The sequence below is a fragment of the Anomaloglossus baeobatrachus genome, chromosome 6 (genome assembly GCF_048569485.1).
Source record: "Anomaloglossus baeobatrachus isolate aAnoBae1 chromosome 6, aAnoBae1.hap1, whole genome shotgun sequence".
Lineage (NCBI taxonomy): Eukaryota > Metazoa > Chordata > Amphibia > Anura > Aromobatidae > Anomaloglossus > Anomaloglossus baeobatrachus.
This window is the reverse complement of record NC_134358.1, coordinates 43,898,439-43,913,238: the sequence shown is the minus strand read 5'-3', so window position 1 is coordinate 43,913,238 and position 14,800 is coordinate 43,898,439. Positions and strand designations below refer to the sequence as shown.

General features: G+C 47.0%; 1 protein-coding gene across 1 annotated transcript in view; it reads left to right on the top strand.

The window, feature by feature from the left end:
- FER1L6 (fer-1 like family member 6) overlaps positions 1–14,800 on the top strand; it is a 242,150-nt gene that overhangs the window by 147,901 nt on the left and 79,449 nt on the right. Inside the window, exons 20-23 of the mRNA XM_075352889.1 lie at positions 8,798–8,922; positions 9,897–10,031; positions 11,548–11,697; positions 13,388–13,498. Coding sequence (XP_075209004.1) covers positions 8,798–8,922; positions 9,897–10,031; positions 11,548–11,697; positions 13,388–13,498 — 521 coding nt within the window. The remainder of the gene's footprint in view (positions 1–8,797; positions 8,923–9,896; positions 10,032–11,547; positions 11,698–13,387; positions 13,499–14,800) is intronic.

Here is a 14,800-nt window from a genome sequence, read left to right as displayed (position 1 = left end):
AAAACTTCGGCCTCCAGGCCCGGTTTAAAAATGAAGCCGTAGCCCCTACTGATGTCGAACCTCCTCACTTGCCCCTCGTACCTCGGGCCCCGTACCCGGAAAGTGGCCCTGCGGAGGTTCTCCTTCTCCCTTATCGTGCGGGCTACCAGCTCTGCCTTCCTCTTCTCTCTCTCCGCGATTTCTTGGCCCAACGGTGTCGGCTCCCTGTCCCAGTAAGGGGCTCTTGCGGGCCCCTGCGCACGGATCGGACCCCGTGAGACCTCCTTTATGCTGCCCATGACTGGCGCTCGGGGAGGGAGGTCCCACGGTGTCATGGCCTGGGGCGCTGCCTTGCAGCAACGACTCGGCGCAGCCTCAGCCGAGGCGTGGGGGATGGGTGCAGGGAGCTTCTCCCGCTTGACCTCCATCTTCTCCCGTACGGGGCAGGCTGTCGGAGTCGGCGCGGGCCTAGGCACGGTCACTGGGTGTGCCTCCGGGGCATCTCCGCTAACGGACTCGGCTTTTGGTATCTGCCAGGGGAGCAGTTCCGGGACGGTCACGGGCCTCGGCTGCAGGTCGGTCCGCCTGGGCGGATTGGCAGGGTACTGCTACCGGTTGCGGTGGTAGCGGGCCTAGTGGCGGGGCAGCAGCAGCCAACACGGGCAGCGGGGGAGGCAGCAGGGCGAGCGGTCGCAGACCGGGCTCCTCAGCCACGATGGCCGACCCTATAGGGCTACAGGGGCGTGGATCGCTTACCCGCTCGTCCAATTCTTCCTCCACCTCGCGTCTCCGTATGGCCGCCACCACGTCCAACATGTCGGCCTCCCACTCCTCCAAGAGGAGCTGCACTCGGATCTGCAGTCGGTTATGCAGCTGAGAGGTCCGGACCTCCACCCACGCCGCGGTTCCGGGCGCGGGGTCTACGGTGTTGCTCGTCGGATGGTGCATCGCTGCGGCGGCCTCCTCCAGGAACCAAAAGATGGCCGCAGGGTCCTGGCGTCCCTGCTTTTATAGCCGCGGTCTACATGCGGCCAGACGCCATCCGTGCCCCCTTGGCGTCTCTCTGGCACCTCCTCTTCAGGGGCGAAGCTTTGGCTTTCGCGCCTCCACTGCTCGGGAAGACGCTCGAGCGGGGACTTCTCGCGCCCAATATGGCGGCTCTCGAAAATTTTCAGCCGGACACCTCCGGCGGGACACAAGGCGCACTTCCACCAGGCGGTAGAACGGTAGGATCCTGTTCGTGACGCCAAGTTGTCGCAGGCGGCGGGGCACTGCGCTCACCACGCTCAGGTCCGGCGCTGTTACTGCTGCTGCTCGGTGGCTCGAGCGGTGGGCCGGATCCGGGGACTCGAGCGGCGCTCCTCGCCCGTGAGTGAAAGGGTGGTTTGTTGGGGTTTGGGATGTCGGTTTGTGACGCCACCCACGGTGTGTGGTGAGGTTGGGGCACCACCGCTGCTCTGTATGGGGATCCCGGGAGCGATGACAGGCAGCAGCTGAGATGTTTCTCTCCCCTCAATGGGTAGGGGGATTTTGGTAGTCCCGGGGCCCGGGTTGTTGTCTGTTTGGTGGATTGCGGGGCCTGGCCAGGTGCAGGGTCGCGGGGCAGCGCAGTGCCAGACGGCACGGTGGTACTTACTCAGCCAGTAATGCACACGGAGTCTCTGGTAAAACAAACGGCTGGATGGACGAGTCCCACAGACGGTTGCGACGGTCACTCCCGGTAGGTTGGCGGTAACTGTCTCTCCCTGCACCATTATTATGTTCTCGGCCCCGATGGCTTCCCACCGGTAACCCGCTCCCCAGCGGTAGGTTGGCTAAGGGAGCCCTGTTTGCCTGCAGGCTCTGGCCCTGGGAGCTCTAGCTCTGGCGGTAGCTTTCTCTCCCTCACGGTTTGGACGGTTGCCTTCAGTCGGGTCCTTACTGCTGGGAAACCCCGGAGGTTCCCGTCGCTGACGGATTTGACTGGTTTAACGGCGACTCCTAGCCTGGTCGGGGTCCGTAGGCCCTGCCGGATGGTGCTGGCTTCTCTTCGCTCTCCGAACCGGTACCGGCGGGCCACCGCCCGTCCCCGGTCCTTACAGTTGTGCGTCAATCGGCCTCTCCTGCAGACGGTCACCACCGTCTGCCAACCTTGCTGTCAGGTGCACGGGCCACGTACCCGGACACGGCCAGTCAGTTCCTCCACTACCGCTTCCCTGACTCTCTCTCTACACTCCTCTTTTACTATCTGCCCTTCTTTTCCCGCCTCCAGGACTGTGAACTCCTCGGTGGGAGGAGCCAACCGCCTGGCTCCGCCCCACCTGGTGTGGAAATCAGCCCCTGGAGGGAGGCAACAAGGGTTTGTGTTTGACTTCGTTGTACCTAACCGGGGTGTGGGGTGTGTTGTTGCAGTACCTGTAAACAAAGAAAAAAGGCGTGCACTCTACTCAGCAATTTAAGGTGCAAGTGTACGGGTGTAGCTCCCAATAAACATTAATTATAGATACACTGCACACTATGGTTTTTTTTGCAAGTGAAATATTTTTATTTACATAGGAGAGATCATTAAGCTTATTGCGACCAATTCCTACGTTTCGGCTAATAATAGCCTTGTTCACGTAGTCGCTAAGAAGGAAAAGAAAAAAAGCTTTGAGTACATAAATACACTCATACATATTTACAAATATATACATAAATATACAATATGTGCAAGTTAACATATTTTTTTAAAGGATTTAATGTACATTTTTGATAATGGTTTCCCCATATGTTAAGTCATGGTAAGTGCAAAAGAAATTTCTAGAATAGATTTTAAGGCACTAAATGAGAACATGAGATAAACAAGCAATAAAATATCCATCTCTACTGAAATTAAATGGCTATATAGTTGTTTTGTATATGGGTTTTTATCATATGCTTCAACAAATATCATTGATGATTTCAATAATTAAAGAAAAAAACCTCTCATATAGTCAGCATAGGATCGAGGATTAGGAAGGAGGATTAGGGAAGAGGATTAGGAAATATGCAGGTAAAAATGTGTACTACCTTCAGGTATAGCTCTCCTTTGTATATTTTAGAGTAAAGTGAGGGTTCCTATAAGGGATGTAAATGTATGTTTTGGTTAGTTCATATGCAGACAATGTAAGCGTAAACAGCAGGGAAAGATAAGAAAAGAGTTAATCCTGTTACTGGTAAAGGCATTACCTGAACATAGTGTGCACCTCCCTGCTGCTGTATCCTGAGCGTGACCCTGCAGTTGTGTGGATTAGTGAACTGTCCAGGGCGCCACAAGTATGTCCAGAGAGGCTCCCTTCAACACAGGTTATGAGCTCCCCCTACTGGTCCGGAGGAGGAAGTGGTGTTGCATGTTATTGTACCTGGCAGAGATTTCCCCACTGCTTTCAAGCATGGCATTGCCCCCAGTGATGAGAACAGCGCCACTGTGGCTCCCAGAACCACTGGAGTGCCACACTTATACATGTATCAGAAACTGGCTGAGTGATTTCAGCCATTTTTGACTCTTGTAGTAACATACTTTAAAAGCTGCCATATACTGAGACACGTGGAAGACTAGTTGGACAGGTGGGTCTCCAGCGGCTTTTCCCCACACAGTCTCTGGGATTGACAGGGAGACGTCGTCCGGGATCCCCCTGTCCGTATTGCCTCCCATGCAGCTTGGTTCCCAATTGGCATTTCAATTTAAGAATTAAACATATCTGGGTGAAATCATACAGTGAATGTCTGATGCATGGGTCGGGCTCCATGTACTCTATTAGATGTCAGATTTCTTTTTAACTTTCTATCACTGATGGATTCTCAGTTAACTCCTAGTAGACAGTGCCACACAAATTCTATAGAAAGCACAAAGTGAAATACTTTTAATGGAGCCCAAAAATGTTTTTTTTTAGCCAAAATACATGCATTTAAGTAAAACAAATGGCCTCCAAAGGTGTCCATTTTCTTTACTCTCTGCTATGGCCCTCGTTTCTTCTATGGCCCTTTCACTGTTTGTTTAGTAAACTTTGCTTCTCTCATTGATCACATAGATTTTATGATCAATCAAGACTAAAAGATTTTTGTAAAATACATAGATTAATGATCTTTATGCCATATACGCCCCATGATATTATGGAAGCCGGGGCCCTTTGACGTGACCTCTGTTGGGTAAGGCAGCGTCCAACGTCCCATTTTTCATATAAACCAGGTCAATAATTGGTTATCCTCGCAGTGCGCCGATTCTTATTGATTAATTGTCTTGTTTTCCTTGTAAAAAACCCACACATTATTCAATTATGCATCAAACAAAGGCTAAAAGATGTGGTAACAACATGTGTGGCGGCCTGCGGATGGAGAATATTCAGCGAGCGCTCAAAGAAATGCTCGTTCCCTATTATCTGGCTATATACGTGCCGGAATCTAACGATAGAGCAAAATGCTCAGTTGTTGGGTGATTGGATTATTTATGCTGGTAAAAAAAGTCATTATAATTGGCAGCACTTTGCGTAAACAGGTGATGTGCTGCCGAGAACGTGATGCCATGATGTGCTGCCGAGAACATGATGCCATGATGTGCTGCCGAGAACATGATGCCATGATGTGCTGCCGAGAACATGATCCCATGATGTGCTGCCGAGAACATGATGCCATGATGTGCTGCCGAGAACATGATGCCATGATGTGCTGCCGAGAACATGATGCCATGTTGTGCTGCCGAGAACATGATGCCATGATGGGCTGCCGAGAACATGATGCCATGATGGGCTGCCGAGAACATGATGCCATGATGGGCTGCCGAGAACATGATGCCGTGATGTGCTGCCGAGAACATAGTTACATAGTTAGGTAACTATGTTCTCGGTAGCACATCATGCGCTGATGTGCTGCCAAGAACATGATGCCATGATGTGCTGCCGAGAACATGATGCCATAATGTGCTGCCGAGGAGATGATGCCATGATGTGCGAGAACATGCCATGATGTGCTGCCGAAAACATGATGCCATGATGTGCTGCCGAGAACATGATGCCATGATGTGCTTCCGAGAACATGATACCATGATGTGCTTCCAAGAACATGATGCCATGATGTGCTTTCGAGAACATGATGCCATGATGTGCTGCCAAGAACATGATGCCATGATGTGCTGCCGAGAACATGATGCCATGATGTGCGAAACATGCCATGATGTGCTGCCGAAAACATGATGCCATGATGTGCTGCCGAGAACATGATGCCATGATGTGCTTCCAAGAATATGATGCCATGATGTGCTTCCGAGAACATGATGCCATGATGTGCTTTCGAGAACATGATGCCATAATGTGCTGCCGAGGAGATGATGCCATGATGTGCGAGAACATGATGCCATGATGTGCTGCCGAGAACATGATGCCATGATGTGCGAGAACATGCCATGATGTGCTGCCGAAAACATGATGCCATGATGTGCTGCCGAGAACATGATGCCATGATGTGCTTCCAAGAACATGATGCCATGATGTGCTTCCGAGAACATGATGCCATGATGTGCTTTCGAGAACATGATGCCATAATGTGCTGCCGAGGAGATGATACCATGATGTGCGAGAACATGATGCCATGATGTGCTGCTGAGAACATGATGCCATGATGTGCTGCTGAGAACATGATGCCATATTATGCGAGAACATGATGCCATGATGTGCTGCCGAGAACATGATGCCATGATGTGCTGCCGAGAACATGAGGCCATATATGGGCCCAAAACAATTGTATTAGCGATGGTTCTGTCGCCATCATTGTTTGTCGGCCTATAATGCTTATAATTGATCAAAGCTAATGAAGGCAAACCCGCTGAAAATGGAACGGCTAAGCACTCTTTCAGATGTGCATGCAACACTGTCCATGCATGGACCAGAATGCACGGACTAGCCGAGGTTCTCCTGACCAGAGTGTGACACCGTCATATATTTCCATGAAATATAATTTAACCTCGGAACAATGAGACACTATTATCTAAAAAACTAACTTAAAAGGGTTTTCTCGTCATCATTAATGGCTAAAATTGCATAGACCTTCTAAAAACAAGCATCTTTGCCATTTACTTCGTATTAAAAAGCCTCTCTTTTAGCATGATTTCTCAGGTCATCTGACAGCAACATGATGTAGGGACATAGACCCTGATTCCAGGGATGTACTGTATCTGCCAAGCTCCACAATAATCCAAGAAAAACTACTAGCTGCAACCACCAATCCTTTTACAGGCAGATTGGACACAGGTAGCGCATGGCTTCGGGGATGTGGTTTATAAAGCAAGAGAAACTAAGCTAAATTTTATATATTTAATCTGAAAAGTAGGCAGTGTTTATAAAAATATACAAATGATGTTACAAAGGGACAAAACAATATACATATACAATTACATAGAATAAAAAAGAATAACAAAAAGAAAATTACTAAACTTGGGTCAGAGAAATGGTCCAGACTTATGAAGGGAAAACCGTCAAAGGAACATGGAGCAATCCTACACAGCAATGTATCTTCTGGGGATTGAACAAAGATCATAATTTGGCATTTGCTATTATTAACACAAGTCACACCAACATACCTCAGCTGTGGTGACTTATAACAGGGCTGGTTATAGGATGTGGCTTTAGTCTCCAGAAAATTATGAGATCCCCAAGTTTCAGGATATCTCAAGCGGAAGATATCATAGTCATGTTTCTTATCATGATTTTACATTTCTATGGATATGAAACATGTCATGAATAGTGTCATACAGCTGACCCATTTTAATTTGGGGCTGATGTCCCAAGCACCCCATTATATAAAAATATGCATGTTCTTCACCTCTGGTTTGTGATACCAAAAACGTGCCTCCCATAAATATCAAATCAATACAAACCCCAATATTCATATCTGAACACCAGAGACAGATTGCTACCAAAAGATGCTTTGATGAGAGGAAGCTTATACCTGGGAAGGCAGTTCTCCCCCTCTATGTAAACGAATCTCAGTCTTGCTGTATTTTTCTCAAGCATTTCTCTGCTATAATTACCTGTCCACACCCGAGGGTCAGATGTAGCGTCATCTCTCTCTTTCTTCCAGTTATAATTAGTTTCTTTCTCCCTAGCTATACTTAATCCCATATGTTCAGTGTGGTGGTGGCTATGTCCTCGGTAGTGACCAAAGAGTTGACTTATGAAGTTTACGACTTCTCTTTGCCAAAGTTACTTAGTGTTCTACAGATGTAGGACAGCTCAGAATGCTGAGCTGTGTATAACCCCGCCCACACCACTGATTGGCAGCTTTCTGTGTACACTGTATATTGACAGAAAGCTGCTACTCATTGGTGGTGGTGGGGTTGGATCAGGAGGCACGAGACACCTGCAATGATATCTATCTTCTTCTGCTAAAACACTGATTGTATTGAAACAGCAATACACAGCTCATTAAATGACACATGACTGGAATCAGGTTCTCTTTTCCTCTACATCATGGTGTTCATAGATTACATACCAAAAATCTGGTGACAGATTAGCTTTAAGAATGGAGGGATTTCTAATATTATGCACTGCTCGTACTGCTAAGTGACCGGCCACCTTGGCTGTCTATCAAAGGTAGCTGGTTTTCTAGGCAAGAAGAGCAGTGCTTACAAGCTCGCTCCAATACAGCTTGTAATCGCTGCTCTGAAGCCGGACAGAATTGCTGGATCCAGCCAGTGCCCTATTCGCATACATGCTCAGTTGAGGCCAACATGCATGTGTACACAATAGGGAGAGGAGAATAATCTTTGCCAGATACATATGGTGATCGTTTTTTTCTCTCAAAAAGCCTAAAGGATCAGATGTTGAAATATGATATACCTGATGGAGAAACTCCAGATATCCCCGTACACAGCGGGCAGCTGGCCATTCCCACCAAATCGACAGGTTCCGCTGACTTCCTCTGCTGTGTATGGGCACTGTTCAGTAAGTTTTAGGCCCCCTTCACACGTCCGTGAAAATCACGCACGTTTTTCACAGACGTGTCAAAGGTGCGTATTGCCCTCCGTGTGCCGTTTTTATGGCACAACATGTGTTCTCCGTTAACACACGGAGAACCGGAACTTTCTGCTCACCTATCCCTGGCGTTGCTGTCCATGGTGCTGATCTTCGGTCTCCGGTCCTGCCGACTTCCCGCTGCTGCTGCTTCTGGCCCGCAGTGGAGTGAATATTGAATGAGCATAATGAGCAGGGGTCGGAAGCAAGTGAGAGCAGCGGCAGAGACAGCAACGCTGGAGAAGGTGTGTATAGAATTTTTTTTTTTTTACAAACACGTGTGTTTTCTCCGGTGCGTGTCATACGGATCACATCCGTGTGGGCCATGTGACACCCGTGATGCCAGAGAAAACGGACATGTCTATGTGTGGAGCACACGGGCACACGTATGCACCACACATACATACGGCCCATAGCAAAACACGCACGTGAGTGCAGACCCATTGATTTTAATGGGTCTACGTCTGCCCGTGTCTCCGGCACGTGAGGAAACGGACCAAACACGTACCGGAGACACGGATGTGTGAATGGGGCCTTATGGAGAGCACTTTCCTTCAGTTCCCCTTCCCCCTTGTCCCTTTCCTCCACTCCCATCATTAACCGATATGGATTTGATTGCGTGTCCCTTTCACGGACTATTTGCAATGATAATTATAATGGTGGCGGCTAAGAGACATGAAAAATAGTGAAGTCCGAAACTTTATCTACTGATGTACAACGCTATAAGAGCATCTCATCATTTAAATAGACATGCCCTTTAAGTTGTAGGAAACTCATTATAATATCCCTGTGTAAAGCTTATAAGTTCTGTTTTTCAGCAAAACACCTGTTCCAATTGCGGGCCCACATGTACCAGGCTCGAGGGCTGATTGCCGCAGACAGTACCGGCCTTTCTGATCCATTTGCCAAAGTGACATTTGTGTCGCATTGCCAAACGACAAAGGTAAGAAGCAAATCTAGGCTGTTATATTCTCCCCAGTTCCGACTCCATCTGGACAAGATCTTGGTAATACGCTGATTCTGTTGCTGTTGAGTTACTCCCGGCAGGGGTCCCCCATATATTGATACCCAGTACAGATAAAGCAGATGGCTACAGGCTGCAGACCCCAGCTGCGCACGTTATCTTTGCATGGCATCAAAATATGAGGGAACCCATGAGGCTTTTTAGTAATTATTTAAAGAAATGATTTTAAAAAATGGCATGTAATCTCCCCCAATTTTGATTCCCAACCAAGAAATAATAGACGGTTGGGGGCTGATATTCTCAGGCTGGGGAGGCCCATGGTTATTGTGCACCCCGCAGCCTAAAAATAGCAGTTCCAAAATTGTCACATCTATTAAATGTGACAAGCACGGAACTTTACCCAGCTTATCCAGATTACCCTGGAGTGATAGCAATGGGGGTAATATAAGGGTTTAATGACAGCTGTGATTTGTCAAAAAATGTAACCCTAGCTTACTAATGTGGAGGGATCAAGTCCAGTCTCAAACCAGCCTTTTTTTTTTTTGTTTTAAGTCCGGCCAGGCCCGACCACCCTGAACATCTGCGGGTCTACCCATCTCTATTAACTATCATTATTATATTATACCTGTTGTATTATAATTTACCTGTTTTTCTAATAGTAGTGTAGTAGCCCCTTTTAACCTTGGGGTTCAGTAGTCTAGCACCCAAGAACTTGATGTATATTGCTTCACATGCTCTTACCATGTTTTCCAATGGTCTAGCATCTAAACCAACGGGTTAATGTGGACCTATCACTTGCTTAAAATCTGTTTTTTTCACCTGGTGTAAATGTTCTCCTGAATCCAGCGCTGTTTTTCTTCTGTACCTGCGCCTCTCTTATCCTGAATTTGAAAAACCACTTTACAAATATAAATTATTGTGATGTGTTCCTGATTTTTCTTTGCGCTCCATAGATCATTCAGCAGACTCTATCACCGACCTGGAACCAGATGCTCCTGTTCAACAGCATAGCACTGCACGGAGAGATAAAAGACATTGCAGACGATCCCCCAAATATCGTCATAGAGCTGTATGATGATGACGCTCTGGTGAGGAAAGATGCTCTGGGGGTCCTTACTGCACCAAATACTGAAGCCGGGGGCAGAATGAAAGGGCCTAATCCTATATAAAATGTAGCATATCTGAAAAATATTTGTATGTGTATGTGTGTTTGTATGTCCGCCGCTAAAGGAATCCGCACTGTGGCAGTTTGACTAAGGGAATGTCATAGACTGTGTTTTGAGGGGAAAATTTAACCCCACACTTTACATTTATTTTTACAAAAAACCTGCTCACATTAAAGTCAATGGAGCTGGAAACGGATCTCTTATTATAGAATCCTATTATGGAGAGAGAAAAAGACACACAGATAGACCCAAACAGAGACCGAGAGACACACAGAGAGACCCAGACAGAGACAGAGAGACACACAGAGAGACCCAGAGAGACCGACACACAGAGAGACCCAGACAGAGACAGACAGAGACAGAGAGACCCAGACAGAGACAGAGAGACCCAGACAGAGAGACCCAGACAGGGAGACCCAGACACAGACAGAGAGACACACAGAGAGGCCTAGACAGAGAGACCCAGACAGAGACAGACACACAGAGACTCAGACAGAGACAGAGAGACACAGAGAGGCACAGACAGAGAGACCCAGGCAGAGACAGACACACAGAGAGACTCAGACAGAGACAGAGAGACCCAGATAGAGAGACCCAGATAGAGAGACCCAGACAGAGAGACCCAGACAGAGAGACCCAGACAGAGACAGAGAGACACACAGAGAGATCCAGACAAAGACAGAGAGAGACAGAGAGACCCAGACGGAAAGAGACAGCGAGAGACAGACACAGACAGACAGACACAGACAGAGACAGACAGGCAGGCAGACAGGGTGAGAGACATACAGAGATAGAGACGGATAAAGAAAGAGACAGTCAGACAGAGGCAGATAGAGAAACAGAGCAATAAAGAGAGACAGAGAGGGAGACAGATAGGGAGAGTGAGAGAGTGGGTACTACAGCTAGTACTAGTATATATATAAAAAAAAAATCCACTTTGTAGAAAACCCTGCCATATCCTCCTACAGTTTGCTATCACAGCAATTTTGGCCAAATCTTTGGCTTTATTTTCACCCATGGGACTCCAATGCAACAGAATGCTAGCCAAAATGTCATGTGAGCTGATCGCAGTGCTCTTGTAAAAGCCACAATGCCCAATTGCAAGCTAGTAATGTATTTATTTTTTTTTTTTTTGCTATGGCAGCAGTTCAAAGCAGCTACTAAAAGTGCATGAACTAGGCAGCTAAAACAGCACTCTCAGTATTCAGTTTAAATGAAATGGAAGCAAAATTTAAAGAGTATTACAAAGATTCAGAACTTTGCAAGGACTGATCAATAATTAAATTAAATAAAGTTTCTAAACTCTTTAAACCAATGCATATATGTTTGCATGGTCAGCTGCCTGTAGAGCCTATATACAATTGATGATTATACATACTTAGATATATGATTATACATAGATAGTCTGTATGTCTGTGTTTCTGTCTCTTTCCATTAGGGTAAGCCTGAGTATATCGGGTCTACTTTGGCCACTCCAACAGTCATACTCTCCGATCAGACGTACAGCCCCACCAAACTGGCCTATTACCCCTTGTTTTGTGGGCACCTCTCTGGAGGAGATCTTCTGGCAGCATTCGAATTATTCCAGGTGGGTGCAATTATTTTTGGGGTGACCTCTTGTTCTAGAGACCCCTATGTAGACTCTATAGTCTGATCCCAGCAGTGGATCAGGCCATACATGGCAAACCTAGGAAAAAATATAGAAAAATAAAATTGTAATGTTTGCCAGAATCGAAAGATATTTATGAACCTTCAATCTGCACTTTCCCATCAAATATGTCAGTACTGCATGAGTGAAATAAAAAAAAAAAAGGAGCATATACCGTGTAGATGGCTTGTGCTGGTGCAAGACTCCTAACCGGGACTTGGATCCCAAGATTGATGCTCTGGAACCCTGAGAATGGGACACTGCTGCTCATCCCATGCACACGTGAGGCCTCTGCTCCATTCATTGTCAATAGAACTGCCACGTACAGCTGTCACACTGGACACCAAGTGATGACTGGGTGGATAGCCCTGCACTGGCCCTGAAACTAAATGTACCCTGAGCTTTCCCTCCACCCGGTCTACCCAGAGGTACACTTGAAGGTAGTGAGGTCTGAGCCCCCAGCGTGTCCCTGACTCCTAAAAAAGCCCTGGTGTAACTCCCTTCACACCTACAACCCAGGGGACGGACTGGGACAGTAGTCACAAAAACCCCACTGACAAATAAGATAGACAGGGGGTACAACAAATCTCACACACACCAAAAACAAACACCAAGGGGGCTACAAGAAGATGCACAAAAGGTAAATAGGGGAAGGAGATGGTAACTAAACCACAGGATAACTTCCACATCAAACAACTGAAAACAGCAGCAGAAGCCACCTCCTTCCCACTCAAGACAAAGCTCCATAGTGAATACTGAATAACCAGCACCCTCTGCTGGGTGCAGAGGGTATTTATCCAGGTTGGGAGTGGTTAAGTGGAAACACCTGAGACGAGGTAATGAGCTTGCTGCTAGCAAGAAAACTGACATTAACCCCGTGCCTGCCAAAAGGAAAAGACACATTTAATGTGTAGACTCTGGAAATAAGAGACACTGAGCCTGAGCCTGTCAAAGGGAGACGACCGTGACGACATCTCTGTGGTTTTTACAGCCATCCAATAGACAATGAATGGAGTGGAGGCTGTGTATAAAATGTTGTATTGATAGACTATCAATAGCAGTGTGGGGCAAACTGGTAGACCTCCATCACTTAGCAGCAAGAAGTGCCTGCACTCGCTGAGGCATCACAGCCCCCTCCCTACAGAGCGGACACAGACACAAGTGACCATGCTGCTACACTTAATCCTGGGGGTCTGTGTCAGTCACTTGCATGGGCCAAGCTCCAATTCCAGACCCAGCCACACATGTAAGAACCCTCACTGTCTCAGGTATCACGGTGTGGGTCAAAAGTGCAGTAGTGAATGTCGCTGCCCCTCCTACAGGTAGACCTTTGGGAATAATGCAATGTAAGGTATATAATTTTACAATGTATGGCAAGGTTGCAAGCCTTAAAAAGATTGTCCTGGATTAGAAAAAAAATGGCTGATTTTTTTCCAAAAACAAGTCAACAGGATGTGTCTAGTATTGCAGCTCAGTACTATTCACTTTCATAGAGCCAAGCTGCAATCCCGGACACGACCTGTGGACAGGTGTGGTGCTGTTTTTAGAAGAAAGCAGACCCCTTTTTTATCCATAGGTACACCCTTTGTTCTCCTGACATACTAAATGTGACCTGTATATTCCTCTTCAGATTCCGGAGTCCGGTGCCCAGAGTCTGCCGCCCATTGATGCCCCAGATCCCAGCCAGGTGTACTGCGTCCCGGCAGCTATCCGTCCTGTTCTGAGTAAATACAGAGTAGAGGTAAGGCATTCAGAGCAATGATGGGAGATGTAGTATTAATAATTCACTATGGCGGATACAGATACAGGTTTATGTCATTGTCAATGTCTCAATAATGTGATAAGCTGACAACATTCCCATATTAACCGATGGAAGTGCTGACCAAGGGATCGGACGCCGCAGATCATATAACTGGAGCTAAGATTCTTACTATCATACAGTACATTATAGCTATAGGTCACAGCAGCGGTGAAACAAGATGGGTCACAGCGGTGGTGAAGTGGGATCGGGTTTCCTATACAAAACCTCAGGTTCAATGTACAGTAAGAGGCTCTGGCTCTTAAAGGAACACTCCTGTCATGATGACTACGGGATAGCTGGAACCTTAGCTCTTAAGCTGACCCTCAAGCTAGGGGGCCCTCTGCTATTCCTGAACCTTAGGGATACTCCTAATGGTGGAGAGACCTGAGTCTCCTTCCTGGCTCTGCTCCTGACCAGTCTTGATTTTATTCCCTTTCTCCCTCCTGCCAGGGAGGAATGGGACAGCAGTGTGTTGAAAACTGCAGAAATAGGCAGGCAGGAAAAAACAAAACTTTTACACAGCACACACATAGAGGTAAGATAATAAGAGATTCGGAGGAAAACAAGAGCAGGAAGGATGCAACAAGACAACAGGGGTAAACTCCAGATCCACTCCAAGCAAAAGCAACACTTTCACTAGAAAGTTTAGGACACCAAAGCTCACAGACCAATATAGAATAAACTATAGCTGGCATGGGTAGAAGACTTCATCCAGCATAAAAAGGAGGGGAACAGATGTGATAGGCCACCCCACCATATGTGATCCCAGAAGCATAACAAGCAGACTAGCAGAGATTAACTCTTGCAAGCCTGCCTATGAATCAGCACACAGCAGATTGACGCCCGTGTCTGAGAAACCATCAGGCGGAGTGTCAGAATCTGTAATGTGACCAGAGCATGATACGGCCATGACAGTCTGCGAAGTTTGTGCAAAACTCCGTGTGACAACTTCGAGCAGAGCTGATACTGTGTTATGTCCATTACGGGGTCTGCGGAAGTGGAGCACGACTCAAGGATTCTCTATTGGTTGTACTTTAATACCTATCTGACCATGTACTAGACATAACACCCGATCCTTGCCTTCAAACAGTCAGAAACGGTTGGTCCAACCTTCCTGTTTATTATCATTATTATTATTATTATTATTATAGCACCATTTATTCCATGGCGCTTTACAAGTGAAAGAGGGTATACGTACAACAATCATTAACAGTACAAAACAGACTGGTATAGGAGGAGAGA